Consider the following 21,596-nt stretch of genomic DNA (forward strand, 5'->3'; position numbering starts at 1 on the left):
ATTTCCCTGAATGCACTACTCGTCATCTAACTCAGTATTTGTATTTATCATCTTTTGAAGAACTCTTCCCCCAAACCATAGAATAATGAGTGGCAGGGAATGTGGAGAGGCTTTAGAGAGATAGACATCCTTGGTGTCAAGGAACTTTACTCCTGAACACCTGAAAGACCCTGAGAGCTTAAACAATTATTTGAGACAGGAAGGTTGCAGATCAGGCAGATCTGAGGAGATACAAATGATATGGGGCCTGGCTAATGCTTATCAGGCCTCATTCAATACTATCCCAGAAAGGGAATTTCTGAAATTGAAAGATAGCATCTCCAAGCAGAAAAGGAGAGTTTCCAGGAGAGAGTCCGAGCTGAGAGGGACAATCTCCAGGTCCAGAAAGCAGGCTCTGATTCATATATATATATTTTCAAGGTCTTTTTTTTTTTTTTTTTTTTTATCCTTCACTTTGGCTCTGTTTTTTAAAATTAACATGATTATGCAAATATAGCACAGATGAGATGCATACACACATCCTTGAATTTCACAACTTGTAGCCCAGAACCCCCACTTTTCCATTCAATTTCTCTTTGCTTTAATGCAGCCATCAGTCTTAAGTTCTTGACCATTAAGGCTGACTTAATGATTATGAGCCCAGCCAATGCTGACTTTTCAGTGGGAATCCAATGGCAGGTGAAGCAGTCCTATTGATCTGCAAAACAAATAACCTTTCTTTGATCACAGCTGTCAAACAAATATCCCTAATTCAACAAAAAACTTATCAGCATAGGCTTAAATTGCTTATTACTGAAGTATAATGAAATGTTTAAACTTGACCGCTGGATAAACAGCATGTGCTCAATTGCATTACTGGGTAGATGCCTAAATAAAGAATGTACTAATCTTTCCTCTATGACACTAACCAGCAATTTCATAGTTGAATCTTAAATCTAAAATTGCATATACTGTTTTCGGTCCAAGGCCTGACAACCATGTGCTGGGAAGCATCTCCTGAGACCCTGCTGGAAACTGCTTTCAGTTCTCGGTGGTCAGTAGGTCAACAGCCAGAATGCACAAGTGCCTGGTTATAATAATCTTTTCACTAACTTCCAAGCTCAGCTGCTGCATAATGCTACATCAGCAATATCTTTCCTGATCCCATGACACTTTTTTCTCTGTCTTGCTTTTGGGTTTGTTTTTTTCTGTTGTTTTTATCGTTACTTTTACTTCTGGATTTTCTCCAAGAATAGATAACTTCACCTTCTTCTAGCAGAGGTGTCAGTAGGCAGTCTGCTCATCCTCAGCTACTGAAATATTTATCCTAGGGTTATATATGCATTCTAGACACAGACCTCATCAGCTGTAATTCTTCAAGTGAGTTGTGTTTTGTTTTTGTTTTTGTTTTTTTGCCTCCTTCACAGCAGTGCTGTGCTTTGGGAACAACGAAAACTCTGACATGCCTATATTCTGTAACTACTGAAACACTCCAGTCCCACCAGAGCTTGGATAGGGATGCCACAGTTGATCAAACAATTTCCAGGCTGTTGCAGATCTTTTGAGAACCGCAGCGGTTTTCATTCATCATCACACACCCAAGTAATTGAACCTCCAGGGCAATTCTGTCAAGCGTCGCACTTACAAGCATATGACACTGGTGGTGGTGTTATGACTGCAGTTCGTGGACATTTAGGGAGAGGAGGCAGCAGGAGGAGAGAGTTATTTTTGAATTAGTTTTCAAAGTATTTAACCGTTTTATGCACAAGAGATAGGAACCATATATTGGTCTTAATTTACTGTTTCTTCTGTGGTAATCTTCCTCTCTGTACACCTATCCAGCTATCTTTGCTAAAAATAATTTAAAAAACATAAATCAGTAAGAGTTAACATTCTATCCTCTGATTTAAATTTTTACGATGATCATTTGGTAGAAATAAGATAAGCAGAAAGTACTGAGGGAAGAGAAGAAAGCATCTTCCTTTACTAGGAGAGTGGTTTCTTTACTAGGAGAGTGGTTAGGCCCTGAAACAGGCTGCCCAGGGAGGTTGTGGATGCCTCGTCCTTGGAGGTGTTCAAGGCCAGGTTGGATGGGGCCCTGGGCAACCTGATCTAGTAAATGTGTATGTTTGGTGGCCCTGCCAGGCAGAGGGGTTGGAACTGCAGGAACCTTGAGGCCCCTTCCAACCTGGGTCATTCTGTGATTCTGTGATCTGTAGAGGCTTCAGGTTTATCAGCCTTCTCTTGTACATTAGTTTGAAAAAAGGGATAAAATACAGAAACTGATTTGGATATTAAGCTTACCTAGAAACAGAGTTGTTTTGTTTCAGGAATAAGTTTAAATCCTTCCATATGTTTAATTATGAAATTGTCTTCTTTGCATTAACACTTTTTTTTTTTTTTTTTAACTGATAGAAAACAAAACTGAAGAGCACCCTATTCTCTGAAGCTTTGATCTGCACTCAGACAGCAGCCCTTTTACTTTTACATTTACCTTTGTTTTACTTTTACATTTACCTTTGTTACCTGATGTAAACATCCAGGAGTGTTCTGAGGATCAAGGCTGTTTCCCCATTCAGTGCAATAAGATGGCAAGAGGCACAAAGTGACTTAAGAGTAAAGAAAACATGCTGAAGAGCACCCTGTTATTTTCTCTTTCATTTTCACACACACACTGAAAACACAGAATCACATGTTAAGTAGTGAGAATTGTGAGTAGTCAGTCACTGTAGGATGCTGCTTGTTCTAGCATCAGTCTGAAGTTACTCCCTGGAGCTGAGGAAGACAGGACAGGGCAAGGCTGGTGTGGTGAGCATTCAGAAGCCATTCCGTTATCCAGGGCTGCAGATTCAAGCCCTCAATATGCACAGTAGCTTCAGCATCACACACAAAAGGAAGCTGCCTGCCAATAAGGAGAAGCCAAAACATACAGGCAGAATTCAGTATCAAAGACTTCAGAAACCTACCAATACCTCATATAATAAGCTTTTCCTTTATACATTTCGAATATTGCACAGTAGAACTGCCTTTATAAATACTAAGGCACTACCTTTAGTAACCCAACCCATGGTATGTCCAAAATGTGATCTTCCTCCGAATGCCTCCTAAATGTGTTGGGATAGACACCAAGATGTCACGCATTAGATCTGATCATCCATGTTAAGATTTTTATAATTGGAAAAAATATGTAAATAATAGCTTCAAATCATTATTCACCGAAACAGAGTACCTGTCTCCACTCAATTCCTTTGTTTCATTTTCATTCCTTACAAATGGAATCACCAGATGTTCAATTAGTTGTAGGGTTGCTTTATTGTTCTTGCTGTTCTTTTTTTAAATCATTTTGAGTTAACGAGTTTACCTATTTTTCTTGAATAGTTGTGGATAATGAACCATTTTCTGTCCCAAAGAAAGAATTATTATACACTACACTGGTTAGGGCAGTCACAGAAGAGACCTTTTCTACAGGAGGCAATAATCCAGAGCAGGGTATTCATCTGGAAGATGGGCTCTCAGCTTCAGAGTCCCTCTTCTGAACTAAGCAGAATAGGGCCTGCAGGGTCTCTCGCTTCTGAGAGTAAGTCTGTCAGTCAGCTATTGAGAATGCTTATTTCACCACACACCAGTAAGCACGCAGTCACCTGCATCCTTACATTTCCATGAGAAGTTTTCTTTTCCACAAGACCGACCTTTTCTTTCAAAATGAACTCCAACCTAAAACATTAGTTCACCAATTTGAAATTAGGATTATTTATAGTTACTTCCTGTGAGTGGGGAGGGATGCCGTTATCAATTTTATTTCACTGGTAACATTGTCCAGTAGATGAAGTTTGGCAAAACCTCAGTACTGCTAGGAAGCTTAACTTATCTCTGTGTATTTATGCTGCATTTATTAATGAATGTATTGTCTGCTCAAACAAGAAACAAAATCATCTATTGTGCATATATTAACAGTAGATAGACTGTGATACATTATGCTGCAAAGAAACAGAAAAAAGAATGGTGTTGCAATTTAGGGCTCTAAATTCACAGTGAAACAGGAGAGATGTTTACCACAGAGTGAAGAATATTCCATGAGGAGACGGTGAGTTGAAGAGAACATCAGAGCTGTGAATATTACAATGCATTTATCTGTTTCTAAGCCAGTAATAGTGGAAGATCCTGGCACTTCTTGGAACTGCCCTGCTGAGTTTCACATTTTGGTGAGAAAACAATTATCATTCATTTCTTCAAATTATGTTGAAGTGTTGCTTCTACTAAATAGTGTCACTTTCACTTCTCTGTACATTTGATCAAATTTTAGATCATACAGTTGATTAAGCAGATCTCTGTGAACTCAATCAAAATATTCCAGATATTATTTGAAATGTATAGTTTCGTAACCAACCAAACAACCACTGCAGAATCAGATGAAGCATTCTGACCAGAGCATATTTGTAAGGTATTCTAAACTAGCTACATGTGTTCACTCTCAGTTTTGTATTGCCATGTTCTTAGCCCACTGACTGGCATGGCCCTGTGTGATGCTCCCACTGTCAATTAATAAGAGCTTGAAATGGCACACTGACTTCTTATTAAATTTGTTTAAAACAAAACAAAACAAAACAAAAACAACAAAACAACTCAGAAACATCAAAAACCAACCAATCAAACAAACAAGCAAGAAACCCAAACATTTTCTGAAAGATCCCTTGTTAATAAATCAGGCTATGAAAACACAACCTACCCTATTTTGGGGATTGCTACATATTTTTCAGTAATAAGTTGCAATTCATTGCACTGTTTACTAACATAGCTTTTAAATTTTAAGTCTTCCAAGTGCTGATTTCTATGTGATTTTTTTAGTTCTCCATTGAAACTACTTAATTCTCAAGAAAAAGATTTATTTTGTACTAACAAAACAGAAATTCTGAATATCTTATAGGAGTGACCGTAATCTTACTTTCTTCAGATACAATATTATATCATACTTAATAATGTATCAGCGATGTCCAAAAACACAAAATGAAACTTTATATCTGTCTCCTTTAATTGTAAATAATCAATATATATCTCCAGAGCTTGCACTTTTTGAATACTAAATAGAAGATACAACTCTTCATATGTTAATGGATAATCTCATCTTTTGTTACAGATATAGTTTATGTTTTCTACAAAATTCTAGTTACTACTACCCAAACAGTGAGTGTACTTTGATCACAAGACTTTGTGATCTGCCAGCTGGGATAGCAGCTAATTAACAGTTAGCATTTTGTTTCAGCTTTTGTTAGTGTCCCACTTCATACTGTCCTCCAATTCTGCCTGTAATCTCCATCATTCTTGGAGGCAGTAACAAATTGCCTTCCTCCTTCCCCTGGGAGTCAGAATGATTAATTTGTCGACGTCTAGTTAAAGCCTACTACAAAGAAACCAAGATCTTGAAAAGTCATAATATGTCTTCAAAGCCTGATCTTTCTAAAGGATAATGTTGGAAATACAGCACAGATGCAGACACAAAGCTTACAGCCTCACTTGTCCTGCAGAATAAACTCAGTGCAAAGTTCCTGTTTCAAGCACATCCATCATGTTAGTTTGGGATGCCTTGTCATTCACCCCACATCAAATCCCAAGCTTGCTACTGTGAAGCAATTGTGGCAGAAAGGCATTTCTGTAGCTGAGCAGATCGCGTGTGATTTTCTATGGCCATATTAAAAAGCTAACATGGGACAAGTTCACTGTGAGTGCTTAATGTGCCACCCATTGGAGGGCTGGAAAAAATTCATCAACAGAATAGAGTAAGAATTCTAATGATGAAATCAGCCATGGCCCCTCTTCTGTTCCCTCCTTCACCAAATTGACAGCTGAGTTTTTCTGCTAGGTACTGCTCCTGTATTAGACTTCTGCAGTAAGAGAAATGGATGTGCTTAATCTCTGCCCAAGGTGTGTGTTTTATTTAATCACTACCTCACAAAATGAGAAGTTGAATCTCAGCTGTGTTGTTTCTGGAGATCATGCTCTTTTCCCACAGATTATGGGAAATCTGAGTTTACTGTTCACCTTTTCAGGTCAAAGGCATTGAATGCTAGCAGATATGTAAGGGTTACAAAGATTCACAGGCTGCATATAAATCAATTTTAGCTTATGGTGACATAAGTCACCATCCAGTGTAAGGAAAACATCTTATATAGTGTCATATTAAATAAAACACAGGTAGACTTTTTCCTTTTTTCAATTCTTTCCTGCTACTGAATATTCTTTGGGGACACTTCAGAGGAACTTTATGTTTTCCATGATTCTGCTCTGCTGTAAGTCTTATCATCTGAAACCTCACTTCTATTCCACGGCAATGGCATCTCCTTTGTTAAACTGAATTTTACCCCTCCATTATCTGAAGTCCTCCTTCAGTCAGTTTTGCTGTTGCTTATTTAGTAATGCAGACTTGAAAACTGAGTTTACCTTGGGCAGTGTCTCCTGGTCTGGAGCTGTTACAGTAAAGACTGCTGAAGCTAAGAAGCCCTCCAGTTTTAGTTTGTTAGTGTATAAAGAAATAATTTTTTTCATTATATTTTTCAGGTTTTAGATCAATATGGAGATGCTCAGAAATACCAAGTATAAGCAAGTCTCATGTTTAAAGCAGAGTTTGCTTTCAGATCAGAGTACCACTGGTATCAAGCAGATACAGAATTCTGAAGTTACAAATAGGTTCCCTTAAAGAAATTCTGATGGAAGGAATAGTCGTAACATGTTCTTTCTATGAGTGTTTTTACAACATGAAATAAATCATTCCAAGAAATCCTCTCCCAGGCTGGATTTAAACTCTCAGCAGCTGGCTAGCTAGGAATCATAACAGACACATAAACCTTATGGTAGCAAGAATAAGATTTAGGTAAACAGAAGAAAAGGGCAGAATTTGAACTGCATGGGCTTTCCTTGATCTTAAAGTGCCTAGCATGTTAGCATAGGCCAAAAAAGCAGAATATTTTGGCTTAGCTTCAAGAATATCCCCCAGCTTCTCCAGGCTGCTTGTGTGATACAAGGCAAATACTGAAGTGCTTAAACAATTACTTAATCAGCTGCTTCAACAAGCCAGGAAAGTGAAAATCTGCATCTCTAGCACAAAGCTGTTTTTAAAGCAATAAAGACAAAGGAAATCTAAAGGAGAAAGAAAACCCTTGTATGTTGTGTTTTGTTTTTTTTTTTTGTGTGTGTGTGTGTGCGTTAAGGGAAATTCACTTTCTTCTATATCAATGTGATGAGCTGAAGATTACTGAGGAAAAGGTAAAAATAAAATCTCTACATTGCAGTTCATGACCACGCAGCAAATCTGAAGACAACAATTTAGAGCCTTATTTCAGCTCACGAAATCCATGATTTGCAATAATCTACCTCAAGAACATGGTTCTGCTGCGGTTTTCGTATTCCTTTGCTAAAGCACATCAAAGACTGCTGAGATGGAACTACCTCAACACTAACTCTTATGTTAGTTGAGAAGCACTTTAAGAAGTTTTTTACAGAATGAAATCTGATTTGCAAACAGACGTGTTCTGTTCTCGGAAAGGATAATGACATGTTATGCCTGACAGATAAAAAAATGCAATGGGATAATAAAAATGTAGCACTTGAAAAAAGCACCTCAAGAGCTTAATGTCCCTACGTATTCTGAAGGAGAAATGATTTCCAAGTTTTAATAATTAGTCTAGCTCAAAAAGGAAGCTGACAATGGACATCAGTGAAACTGAGTGCAGTACTTGAAGTTTCTAATTAAAAACTGAGTCCATTCTAAGAAGTGAAATAAATGATTCTTAAGTTTTACCAGTGACAGAAAAGAATCCACACAAGTTTCAGTTCGTTGTGTAAAGTTACAGCTGAAAAACAAGCATGAGGGGGAAAAGCCAGCACAAACTCCTTGAGGAGATGCCTCTTGATGCAACTAGAAATGAAGTTTTTAAGAAACTGGGACAATACCACATCTAGACTTTATAGAAATATTATTATTTTTTTTTTTAGAATAATCATGGAATCACAGAATGGGTGGGTTGAAAAGAATTACAATGATCATCTAGTTTCGACTCCCCTAACATGGATAGGGTGGACAACCACCAGTCCAGGCTGCCCCAAGCCACATCCAGCCTTGGAGACAAATACTGAAGAGACTGCCTAACATTCAACTGCACAAGCTAATTGTTATTAACGCAGCTGCTGCCACCACACCATTCATCGTTTTCATGAAGACTCCATCAGCAGATATAAAAAAGGAATTCCAACTACATAACCAAAGCTATTTTTTGTCACATATTATTACAGATAAATGTTGGTTTTAATATTTTATAGGGTGCATGACCATTCCAGTGACTGAAACATATGATGAAAGCTGATGGAAAATAATCAGCAAGAACGGAAGTCAGCTTTCTTAAAGCTCTTTGCTGTGAAAGCCCTTGCTCTTTTTCTACATAATACTTCCACTAATATCAGTAGTAGCTCTGCACAGGATAAGAGCTCAGGATTTTCATACATCATTGAGGTGAACATTGCCAGAAGTTATCTAAGATTTATGCAAACACACTCTACAAGTCAGCATTCCTTCTGCATGGAAGTCTCATTTAAATTAATGCAGTTTTTGGCTTAGGGAAAGAATTCCTTCTAGCACACTGTTTCTTAACTTTGCAGATTGATGACCCAGAATCAAAGTAAAACATCATTCATGATCCGCTCTGTCAGAATGAAATGCATACATGGGTGCAATAAAAACCATATAATTTATTTGGGTACGGGTTCAGAAGATGGATTGAAAATATGGTCTTGAAGGTCACAGTGCCTGGTGGTAGGAAGAAAATATTTCTTATTTTCTGTTACTGTCATACTCTTCAAGCCTTATGGCAACTGATTGTTTAATATTTTTACTCCTAACCATAACTTCTTTTGCATACAGAAGATCCCATGATTCTATACAGCCTTTTTAGCACCTCTCTGGTGTTCAATTGCTTCACCTTTTACTAGAAGACAGCACATATATTGACAATACCTCTGCAGCAAAAGCTCCTACATACTGAGCTACAGGCTACGACAGGACTAGCTGTTCTTACCAAACAGCTATCTGAAAATAACCTATCTGAGCACTCTCTGAGTTTGGGACTAAAGATAAACATTCTGATTTACGATACATCGTCACTCCAAACAGCATCTTTAGAGAAACGTGCTTCTGCAGAAATTAACATATAGCAAGCACACCTGACAAATACCAATGGCCACTCAAAACAAGTCATGCCATTCAATACGAAAACAACCAGCTAGCAAAATAGGAGCAATGAAAAGAAGTATGTATTCATAAATATATAGAATTCATTCCAAAGTTAATTTAAAACATCAGCATCTTTAAGGCTGCACTAGCCTTGCTTATATCGGTTCCTGCTCCAGCAAATGCCTAAATCGTGTCCTCTAGAAAATTGAATAACGCACAGCTGTTGTCAGAGAGAATATTCACATTACTAAAGCTGCATGCAACCTAAAGTGTGCAGTGACTATGAGCTTCGAGACCAGCTCTTCCCACACATACGTGAAATGAGCTTTCCATTTACTCATTCACACTGAAGCAGGAAAGATGAGATGATTCTCGTGTTTGTTTTTGTTGAGGTTCTTAATCACAACAGTGTAAAATGAATGTAGAAATAAAACCGTCTGCATTTGGGATTACATCGTATTTGTCCAAATTAAATCAGCTTTTCTTAGTTTGCACAACCCAAGAGAGTGAAAAACTAGATGAAAAAAAACAAGGACAACAATGACGTTGAGAGTGCAGCTGTTTCACATACACATGAGAAGGAGAAAATGAGAAATTAGTTTAATTTATCCTAAATATAAATGACAAATAAAGGCCCAGAAAACTTTTTTTTGGTATTTTTCTTTTTTAACAACCCTTTTTGTTTTAAGACTTTGCTCTTCAGTTACCACAAGGTGTTCCATCAAGAAAACAGATAAGAAAGACCTATCTTACACCTGGCTTATGTAGGCTCTATACCTTTAAATATCTTATTCCTGACTTCTGAGCAAGCAAATAAGATGTGCAAATTTATTCCTTGTTGTTGACAAGTATTTGTATTACTAGTGCCATATATAACCTTACAAGTCTGCAAACTATATGAATTTAAACTATACGATTTAGAAATGTTCACACTGAAATCTTCAAATACTTCAAATGTAATCAATCACCGTGTGCTTTCTTTGCAACTAACTCTGTAGCAGATGCACTATAAACAACTTTTGCTGTCTGTTCAAGTGCAGATATGAAAATACAATAGCATTGTGTTTCTCAATAGTGTTATTCAATATTGTTTGAATAAAACCATACTGTACCTACTTCCTAGCAATCATGACACACCAGAATAATGCTGTGAATATATTACACCTTGTTATCCTAAGCAAACTAATCACTAAAATCTGACACATTACCCTATTGAGAGACTTAAAAATATTTACATTCATGCGTTCTCCAAATTTTGTAGATTATTTTATTCTAAGTATGTCTAGTGTAACTTGCATATTTCTTTATGATCTAAATGGAAAAAAATATTCAATATCTTTGCACTGTACAGTAGAGAATGGTAGCAATATCATAGAATCATAGAATCACAAGGTTGGAAAAGACCTACAAGACCATCCAGTCCAACCGTCCTCCCATTAATGTTGCTACCATAAGCCACTAAACCAGATCTCATAGCTACTCATCCAGACACCTCTTGAACACTGCCAGGGATGGTGACTACAACACCTCCCTGGTCAGACATTCCAGTACCTGACCACTCTCTGAGAGACAAATATATTCTTATGCAATTTGAAAAGGTTTCCTTGAAGCGGAAAAATCAAAGCACTTTGCTTTGAGAGTAGTGCCAGAAAGCAAAAAGAGAGAACGGACATACTAGCCATACTTTGATCAGGAGAAAATTTTGTACCAATAGGGATTTTGTCAGAACCTGTTATTAAAACGTTAGCAAAGAAGTTCACACTGGCATATGAACGTGACTGCTCCTGCAGACCAAGGAGCTGGCATGCAAATAGATCAAAGCAAAATTCCCTTTGAGTCCTTGGCTCTGCATTTCCAAAAAATATTTCACAGTGGACAGAATAAAGGTGGAAATATGTCAATCACCTCAAGTAATAATTACAAGCTGTCATTAGGGCAATAGAAGGAACAGTAATCTATATAACTATTTTAGTAGTACATGCACAGAACAAGAAATCTTTCTAATTTGATAAAGTAATGTGAATTATTTTCATTACTCATAGGAAAATAAGCAATATTAAAATTAGAGAAAGTAGATTTTATTATGTGTTACTGTTTCCCTGAAAATGTCAGAATTATGTGTTGTGAAATGCACTTTCCTTCCATAGAAAAATTCAGGTTTTCTTACTGATAATTGTTGTTGTAGTAAATACAGAATAAATATAAAAAAGTTAAGAGTTAAGGGCTCTTGAAAGTCATGGGTAACAGTCATTAAGTCAGTGCCGATTACTGAATGCTGAGATTAGTGAAATGCAGATTAGCAAAATTCTCTGGGGTTATTAACAGGCCTGTAATAGTTTTCCACTAGATACCAAGTGAAACGCTTCTATTGGAGCCAGCATCGCACAGATGTGGCACTGTCAACAGAAAAATATATCACAGATTTTGAGATACTTTTCTGAACTACTAATATCAAGAATTCTTTGTTTTAATTAAAGGAAGAAAAAAGACTTATTTCCATCCAAACTTCAACATACAGGAATTACCAAGAGTACAGGTGGTACCAAAGCTGGCAGTACCTGCAGCAAATCAACCACTCTGATACTGACATTTACATTCTCATATCCTAAAAAGTCATATTTTCCTCCAGAAAAAGGTTTTTGTTGTTCCTGTTAATTATTTACATTCAAAAGTTAAAGTACTTGTATTTCCCAAATTCTACTGAATATTTCATGCATCTTCTGAGTGAATGCACACAATTCAACAGTACCATTTGTTTTGATTTTGAAACATCCAAAAATTCTTTTACTTCAAAAAAATTACTTAATTGCACCCTTAACATTTAATTATATTAAAAATCCTTCCATATTTAATTGACATAAAATTGTGCATGGGTAAAAGAGTGAAATACTCTCGGGCATTCTTGTAACATTGGTACAAATTTTGCACAAACTCATTTCTCCTCAGAGATAGACAAAATAATGTTGGCATCTTAGTCTGAAAAAGTAAACTAGGCCTAAGTAGGAGGGACATGAGGATTTCATTCAACAGGCCAGGCAAACCATCTTGACATTCATTCACATAGGACCTCTCCTCACATGTTTTCATCAAGTTTACTGCAGGTCTACACAACTATTCTCTCTGCTATGTTCTTTCCCAATGGTGGGGCCGTAAAGATTCAACTTGCTGTTTCATACTGGGGTACTTCTAATATGCAAAGGTGGTGCTTTAATGTACTGCATTGTAACCTCCATCTCATTCCTTGCAAATATTCATATTTTGTTTTTACTTAACTGTCATCTTAATTAGAGGTCTTGACTGTACTGATCATAATGAAAGTTGAGGCTTCTTTCATGCTGTTAATGTACTTATCACAGTAAAGTACAGAAGTACTGTCTCTCATAGCCTTTCTGAACAGCAGTATCTTTCTGGAGTGTCAGACTTGACTACTAAATGCTATGTAATTGAAAGGACATTTGCCACATCATATCTGCAGTAGAATGAAAAGTGCATATTACAGTCTGTATATACACTGAAAGATCAAGAGGTACCAGATAACAGGGTGAAGAATAGGTCTGCTATCTACTCTATGGTCTTTTCCTAATTGCTGTGAGCATTCTATTACTCTCATAATGCATCAGGACTTCTACATGGAGATGTTCATTTACATCATAGAATATTTCTAAATAAATTGGAAACTGTTATCAGCATCGCACTCACAGTAGAGAAAGCTTAATACTTACAGCAAAGTTAACACAGGCTCTCTTTCTTCAATGGATATAAAGAAAAAATCCACACAGAGCCACTAAAATTTAATCTCAAACTGAGAAGAACACAAGCCCCTAAGAACATCAACAGAGGGTCAGATCAAAGGCCAGTTCTCAGTGTTCCATCTCCCATGACTACCAGCAGCAGCTACTTGGAGAAAACCATGTTTCCATTTTCTCTTAGTCTTAGAATCATAGAATCGTAGAATGGCCTAGGTTGAAAAAAACCACACTGTTCATCCAGTTTCAACACCCGCTGCTATGTGCAGGATCACCAACCACCAGACCAGGCTGCCCAGAGCCACATCCAGCCTGGCCTTGAATGCCTCCAGGAATGGGGCATCCACAGCCTCCTTGGGCAACCTGTTCCAGTGCGTCACCACCCTCTGAGTGAACAACTTCCTCCTAATATCTAACCTATAGGACAGCAATGTCTAAGTAGAAGCAGAGCACACTATGAAGCTTTACCTGAATCCAATAAACTATAGCTTCTAGCTTCTGATGGCTAAAGTAAGATAAGAGTGATCTACTGATATCGTAACAGCCACAAAATTAACTTGTCTGTTATTTTGTTAATATAGCAAATTATGTTTATTATTATTAATACCATCCTTTCATGGTATTTCCATGAGTAACTGACATAAGTTCGAAGAGAATGTCTGCTTCATGGAAGTCACTGTGTTGAAACATCTCAGGACTATGCCATCCTTCTAACAGGGTGTGCTGGTAACAAAGACTCAAGTCACACAGGTGTCTACAACACACTATTTTCACTTCAAAGTTGAGCAGGAGAAAAATGAAGTGTTTACCATGACAGTGTAACCTGCCACCCGTCATCTGCCTGAAAACACATCCTGGCTATGAGCTTCCAGAAGATGGAACAACCCAAAGTAGCTGCACTCACAGAATTTATTAAGAACACCACCTCCACCTTCCTCAAATTTTGTTTCCTCTCAGCACAAGACAGGCTCCTTGGTTTTCAAACAACTCACACTGACAGGTGTGGCATCTGACATCCTTGTCAAAAAGCACAGATCAAACCCATGATTTCTGAAGCAGAACACGTAAGCCTTTGTAGTTCTTACCAAAGGCTTACTCAAACAGAGACTTCAGTGTTGACCAGCTCTTTCTCTTTTGATTGGTTGCACAGGCAGACACAGCACACGTGTGTATTTAGGGATCTACAAGTTCCACAGGCAACACCTTTGAATGACTGAGATGTGAAATGTAAATTATCAATAATAAACATCTCCTTCCCACAGCAGATCTTTTTAATTCTGTAAGAAATGCATCTAAATTGTCCCGCAGATGTGTGGCAATGTGTGCAGATAAACAAACTTGCTTCCTGAACTACAGAACTGCTAAATCTTTGAGAAGGGCTCCCCATGAATAGGGGAGAATTAATAGAATTAATAAGTAGCATTACAGTAATGCTGTATTTGAGTGGGGAATTTGGTGATCCAAGACACATAATTCTTGGGAAAGTTAATTTCTACACAACTGAAAACAGCATTATGTTCCCAAGGTCCATTCCTACAGCAATTTATATCATTATCTTTTGATTATATGGTTTTAGCTGCATATACAATAAATATTTTTACTACTGCTTTATTTTATTTTATTTTATTTTAATTCCTTTTCTATACCATCCTTATACATAAAGTTTGAAATGCAGAAGTAGTATGAGAGAACAGTAACAGAAAGGAGAATGAAACAGCAGGCATAGTATGCAATAAAAGAGAACTAATCTACTATATAACTTCTGAGTTGGACAACCCTATTATGAAAGGTATATCTCATAAAAGGCAAATAAACATCTGCCTTATTTTTCCTTCCCATGTATGTAGCTGTTGCTCTGTGAATTTATCAAACACAACACAAAAAAACAAAATTAAAAAAAACAAAAACAAAAAAAAAAACAAACAAACTAAACAAGAAATGGCTATTTATAAAAGGAATGCAAAGTCCCAAGAAAAATCTAACTTTGAGTTTATTTTTCCCCAGCAGATTATTTATGATAAATTTACTGAGTTATATCACTGGCTGCAAGGTGTCAAAGTCACTCACTTTCAGACTTTGTCTTGTTAACTTCTCCCTCCTAAATTTATGGAATTTAAAAGCTTGAATTGTTTTTCAGAAACTTTTGAAGATATAAAGCTGAACCTCTTTGAGAAGTACACATAATCTATAATTTTTTTTGGAAGAACGTATTTCGCCTCAGCTGTTACATTTGCTATTTTGGACTGCTTTTCTTAGAAAGGTTCCAGATGGCTGATCTGAAACGAAGGTTAACTTTTTTGACATTTTCTTAAAACAGCCCCAATCGTGTGTGTAAAGGAGAAAGAGAAAAGAAAGAGAAAGGGAGAGAAGCATTTTCTAAAGTAATGACCCACCTCAAAAATCACGGTCTCATTACTGCAGTGTATATTTAGGTAAATTGTGGGTCTCACTGTAGCATTTAGTTAATCACTTGGGGAAAAAAAAACCAACAACCACCACCAAACATCCTCACTTGGGCATATGTTTGCACTGCATAACAGTTATTGCTTAATTATCCTTATTTCAAAAGCAATATTTATTCGCTTCACCTGCTAAAATGTATTAGCCTCTGTTCTCTGTAAATCACACCAAATATAAAAACATTTTCTCATTTCCCTTTTATGTCCAATACTTTTGTTTTCCATCTGCAAAGTGATGTCCTTAGATGTCTCTTCACACTGTCTCTTACCCCAAATCAGTTTGACAAACACACAAAAGAATAAGATATAAATATTTCCATTTTTGCTCTAATGGAATATTTCTCCTTTAAGATATTTCCTGCCTGAAGCACATACCGTGCTTTACTCAGCTTAATTCAACTCATTTTTGCCATCTAGCATAGGGAAGAATGTCTTTCATTCGTTCTCATCACTCAGATACCATTTCCAACCTCTCGCACTTATGTCATTTGAGTCTAGCATTCACCACTAGCTGCTTTGAAAAATATGAAGAGGAAAATATGCTCACCTTCAGGCTCCCCACAGAGTGTACACTGTGACTCTGTAAAGAAGAAGAGAAAAATTATGATTTCTTGTTTGTAAGATCTGTGTGGTGCAGAGTTATGAAGTCACAACTATATCCAAACAAAACAAACCTTATGGAACTCAGATTTAGCATGGAAAACACAATTCCATTTTCAGCGTCTATTTCTTTAACAGTTGCAACATAACTTTTAGAAGAGAGTTCTTGTAAGAAACATTTTATAAGCAGAACTGTAAGTCCCCAGTGTTATTTATGTAACCAGCACCTCCACGTATTCCTCTCAAACGCAGGTAGGGGGACTTCAGGGTTCAGAGAAACATTTTTGTATTTGTAGCTGTAGATCAGTGACAGCAGCCACTCAAATAGAGTGTAAGCCTCTCAATATTTTAGCAGTGAAGGAAGTAAACAGCAAAAGCAATGAAGTTATTATATTCCTTTCTCATAAAAGACTTCCAAGTCCTTACAGGCAAATGAATAAGTCAAATAGTCAACGTAAAAGTGCTGTGATATTACACAAAATGTTCAGGTATAGAAAAGAGGAAGTGCAGCTTTATTATATTAAGCACTGAGTCTCTAAATGTGTAGTTATTATTTTCTTTACACATAACTATTTGGAAGCTGTCTGTCTTAAAAATTACATTGCATAATGTACAACTATGTGCACACACAAAGGAAACACTTTAAGCATTCTTTGCTTAAAATTGAGTTTTGTCAGGTGTTGGCATCAAGGTGCAGAACAAAGCTGTTATTTAGAACCGAAGCAACAGAATTGTATGAAATCAAAGGGACTGCAATCAAGTTGGTAGACAATTCTGATAAAGCTGGAAAAAGTCTTAATTGAAAGCAGTAGTGCAGTATATTTGACAGTCACAACTACCTGGAATCTCCTAAACACTCAGATGGAAAGTGATAACTCCAACAGCAAAAAGTATTCTGAAGCAAATATACATACACACAGGCACACACACAAGTACGTGCACACTTTAATATAAACTAAGAACAAAAAAATACAACCCTACAATTCAGTGCTTCTGCTTGTATGCAAATCCCTTAACTCAAAAGCCTGCTGATGTTTTTTGTTCTTGAATGACAAATGAGAGACCATACATTAAATGTGATTTTGATTTTAAGGAAAGAAAAACAAATAACAAAAACATAGAATATGAAATGCACACTGAGATGACTTGACCTTTATAGAGTCCCTGTGACACTTCCAGTTATTTAGAAGTTCTTTCTCCATACAGAGTCTATAACAAAAAACCCTGCAATGCTGTAAAGGTACTTGACCCTACATCTTTCACATCCTTAAAAAATTATAGTTGCTTTTTAATACTGTCAGAGGTTGTAGTGTACGTGATGGAAAGGAATGAGAAAAGTAATGTTTATTCAGGCAATTCTACTACAGGCAGAGCACAGTTTTTAAAACACTATAAAGTTGCATGAAAGAAAGGAAGAATTAATTTTGATTCAGGCTGGCACTGTGAAACACGCTGTTGACTGGGCTTCTGACAGATCCAGCAGCAGTGACAAACTGCAAACAGCACCCCAGTGGCTGTCTTGGGAAAACCCACTGGCAAAAAGCATAAAAAGTTTAGTGGCAGATAGCGCAGGGCTCTTTTTTCCAACGCTGGATGAAAAATGCACTTGTCGCAATCTGGAGTGATGCAGAGGAAACAGCGCAGAGATTTTTTTCACTTTTAATTCAAAGAGGTTGGACTGAGAGGGGCTGCCTGTCTGTCTGCACTTTATTGTCCTGATTGATAAGGAAGAATAAGCAGGAACTCAGTTTCCGAACCCGTGGCTTTTTGCTGATCTTCTACGTCCTGCTAACAACTGCTTCACTGCTTTGCTACAGCCCAAGGAGACTGCCTGACATTTTTTGCAGCCCTCAACACCATTTTCCAAAGGTCCCCACTCAACAGCACAAATTAATAGCTTCCCTCTTCTCCCCATCAGTGTACCTCAGTGTCAGTACCCAAACAGAACAGTTCAGTTGGAAAGGTCATCTGTTTCAGCTATCATATATCATCTATTCCAACTGTCTGACCAGTTCAGGGTTAAGCAAAAGTTGAAGTGCATTAACAGTATTATGCATATGCCTCTTGCATACCAACAGGCATAGAGCATCAAATACCTCTCTAAGAAGCCTGTTCCAATGTCTGACAATACAGAAAGGTTTCACAGTGCCCACTCTGACCCTCCCCTGTGCCATTCCCACCCTGCCATCAGTTCCCAGAACCAGAAGCCTCTGCACCTCCCTCTGCTTCCCTTCCTTAGGAGCTGCAGAGAGCAATGAAGTCACTCCTTGGCCTGCCCTTCTCTTAGAGAGTCCCCCCATCCTCAGCTTGCCCCAGACCTTCTATCAGCTTTGGTGCCCTCCACTAGAGGCTTTCAATGACCTTAATACACCATAGCACTGTTGTAAATCTGCAGCACAATAGCATAACTCAAAATAAGGCTTACTGATAAGACTGGTGCCAGGAAGTCGCCCAGAAGATTGCCAGCTCTCCACGCAACCACTGATAGACAACCACTCATTCTGGCTTTCTTCCAGGTGTTTGCTTAAGGTCTTGAGCTTATGGGAAGGCTACGTGTCTCTTCCCTTTCCATATGATGTGGGAAATGGTTAAGTCTATTTAGATCCACAAGTCCTCTGGTAATTGTTGAAAGACTGCATGCCTTACATTTGCAAGCCTATCTGAATATTGCACTTAGATATTTCTACATTTATATTTCTCAAGCATACAGACATCTTAAAATCTTGTTAAAAAAAAAAAAAAAAAGCTGGGTATTGAAGCTCATTTCAACTTTTTTTTTTTTTTTTTTTTTTTCTTCTGGAAGGAAATTGCTGCATCTTGGTAGAAAATCTCTCAGAAAGATAGCAAAGTACTCAATGCCTGAACTAATCTGGAATTTTTCCTTTCTATCTAATTCAAATTTCAGCTCTTGGATGGCAACAACCAAGGACAAAACAACAGTATAAAAACTTACTACACCATCAGGTGAAATGCCAATATTGAGATATTGAGGCTGAGATGCGTGTGACCTAAGATTGGGTAGATCACCCATCATGCTCTCATTCATGTTTCAAATATAAATTAATATCTAAAGATCTATTAATTGGTGGAAATCTATATTAGAATAAGGTAAATCACTTTTTATATGTGCACACTTTTCTTTGTGTGCATTGTGACAGATCTTAGGCACAGGCTCTGTCTTCACAATAACATTCATGGCAAAGTTGAAGTGGTCACTGAAGTAAGCTCTTGAGACCTCCTAGCTCAGCCTTCTGCTGAAATAAGGCTATTCCCACCCAGGTTCAGCTCAGATGGGGCTCAGAGAGCCACCTCCTAGCAATCACAGGGGATGAAGCAGGCAACCTTACTTCAGTGCTGCTTCAGCCTTCTACAGCCCTAACCTAACTCAACCTGCTGTTTGTGGCCTCTCCTCCTTTTTATGTGACTGCCAAGAAGACTGTGGCTCCATCATTTCAGTAATTCTCCAGACATATGTAGGCTGCTACTGGATCTCCACTTTACTGGAATAAATCAGCCCAGCTTCTTCAAGTATTTTCTTTGTAGGTCAAGTCCATCTGACCTGAGAGCCCTCTTATAGGACACTCCAATGTATCACTGTGTTTCCTTAAGCAGGGACCCCCAGACATTAAATGTAGTATATTCAGGTGTAATCTCACCAGAGGGAAAGAACAATACCTCTGTCTGCTGACCAGAACCCCTTGTGCAGTAGCCCACCATGTAGCATTAGCATTTGCAGTGGGAGAATGCTGTTGGCCTGTACACACCCTACGTACTTCATAAAGAAGCTAAAGAATAAAATGAAGTATTAATAAGACCAGTCCTCTGCCTTGAGTCACCTGGCAATCATCCTGCTGCTAATGTATGGCACAAGGGAGGAATCTTGGCACAATAAGGCAGACCAAGGCTATTGTTTCCAGCCTCCATCAGACCATGGATCAGCTCAAGGGAGTCATGAAATCTCAGCCTCAGGCAACTTCTGTATGCCCACAGCGGGTGAAACAAAGTCTAAAGTGAAAATGCTTAAGCTACTGCACATTGTAATAGAACAGAGCTATCCGTTACTATATTTCAGAAAAGAATATTTCTCAAGCCTCTCTTTCTACTATTCCCTATTACTGGATCATGCCTCCAGATTTCTGATTCATCTAAAGTATTCCAATGATGTGTTCACATGAGATATTCTTTCTTTTTAACACACTCCTAATCAGCTTCACTTAAAGATGCTCATTCTTGCAAACACTCAAACGTGAGAAGCTTTTGTCACTGTTCTCGGAAGTAAAATGACTAAGATAGGTGAGTGTTTGGAGATTTGGGAGCCCATAAATCAACAGAACAAGGAAATATATTCATATTATTAATCTCACTATCATTTTGAAATAGTCTAGCCAACAGAAACAATCTTCCCAGATACAAGAACTTGCTGACAAAATGGGTCACAAGGAAGATCATTTGAAGAAACAAAGAAGGAACAAATTTATCATAGAGGCACGGGCTCTTTCTTTTCCCCAAATAATATGAATTTTATTTTGTCTGAACAGTTTTTATGTCTAACATAAGTAATAAGTAAAACTAAAATTAATAAACCCAGCCATGCAAAAGACAACAGTTGTTTTCAAAACAGCTGAGTTCAAGATTCAATTTTAAATTAAAGTGAAGATAAATTATTCCACTAAACATTTTCATCTTCCCCTGCTTTGGGATTCTCTTTGTAGGTACAGCTGGTGTAAATGCAGTAAAATCCGCTATAAAGGGCTATGATAAAGAAAACAATATATGAGCCAAAAGAAAGACATAAAATAGATATTATGAATAAATTACTATTTAATGTGCTCGTGCAAATTATGTAACGTAGCAAGACTAAACCAAAACAATATCAATAGTGTTTGAAATATGTTTAAAGGAAATATTGTTCCCAGTTAACTACGCTTTGAAGTACACTATACTCTCAATGGGGCTTACCTAGATTATGGAGTCTGACCTGGATGAGTTTTGACCTAGATATATACAAGTGAAAGTATGACAAGAACTCAAGCAAAGGTCAGAAGCAGTACTGGGGATAATCTGTCCCCTCAGCATCATGTTCAGAAAATAGAAGCTCTCAGCCCTTATGATTGCCCCTTGAATAACAGCACACATCCAGAGTTATATCCATGCTTCAGATCTATAAGCCTTTTCTGTCTCTCTTTCTGCCCGATAGTACCAGAGGCCATCTGCAACCCTTCTCTATAGCATTTTCAAGCACAGTATTGTTGGCCTCATTGAAAACAATTCTCATATTTCCTTTTTACCCCTTTCATATTAGCAAAATAATAAAAAATAATTAAATATGTTTAAAATGCAGTGAAAAAAATAGATCAATTCCAGTAAGGTAATCTATCAGATAATAGTTAGAAAAAAAATTATTTCACTGGTTCCAGTGGCAAGAAATACAACAGTTTTTCTCACTGTTTCCTCAGTGTCTTTTCATAACCTTTTACTGCTGAGGGTGAAATGGAACTCTGCCACAATTAAGGAAACACAGAGTAGATATGCAGGATATTGAGAATTCGGGCAGCTGAAAAGCAAGACCTAATTTAAGGCCAGTTGTAAGACTTC

General features: G+C 37.4%; 1 protein-coding gene across 15 annotated transcripts in view; it reads right to left on the minus strand.

Annotated features, from left to right (window-relative positions):
* Window positions 1–21,596, minus strand: part of DLGAP2 (DLG associated protein 2) — a 454,289-nt gene that overhangs the window by 213,080 nt on the left and 219,613 nt on the right. For all 15 annotated transcript variants that reach the window (XM_015859338.2, XM_032443246.1, XM_032443247.1 and 12 more), the window contains one exon: window positions 15,949–15,981. In XM_015859338.2, the coding sequence (XP_015714824.1) occupies window positions 15,949–15,981 (33 nt within the window). The remainder of the gene's footprint in view (window positions 1–15,948; window positions 15,982–21,596) is intronic.

This window comes from Coturnix japonica, chromosome 3, assembly GCF_001577835.2.
Source record: "Coturnix japonica isolate 7356 chromosome 3, Coturnix japonica 2.1, whole genome shotgun sequence".
NCBI classification, from domain to species: domain Eukaryota; kingdom Metazoa; phylum Chordata; class Aves; order Galliformes; family Phasianidae; genus Coturnix; species Coturnix japonica.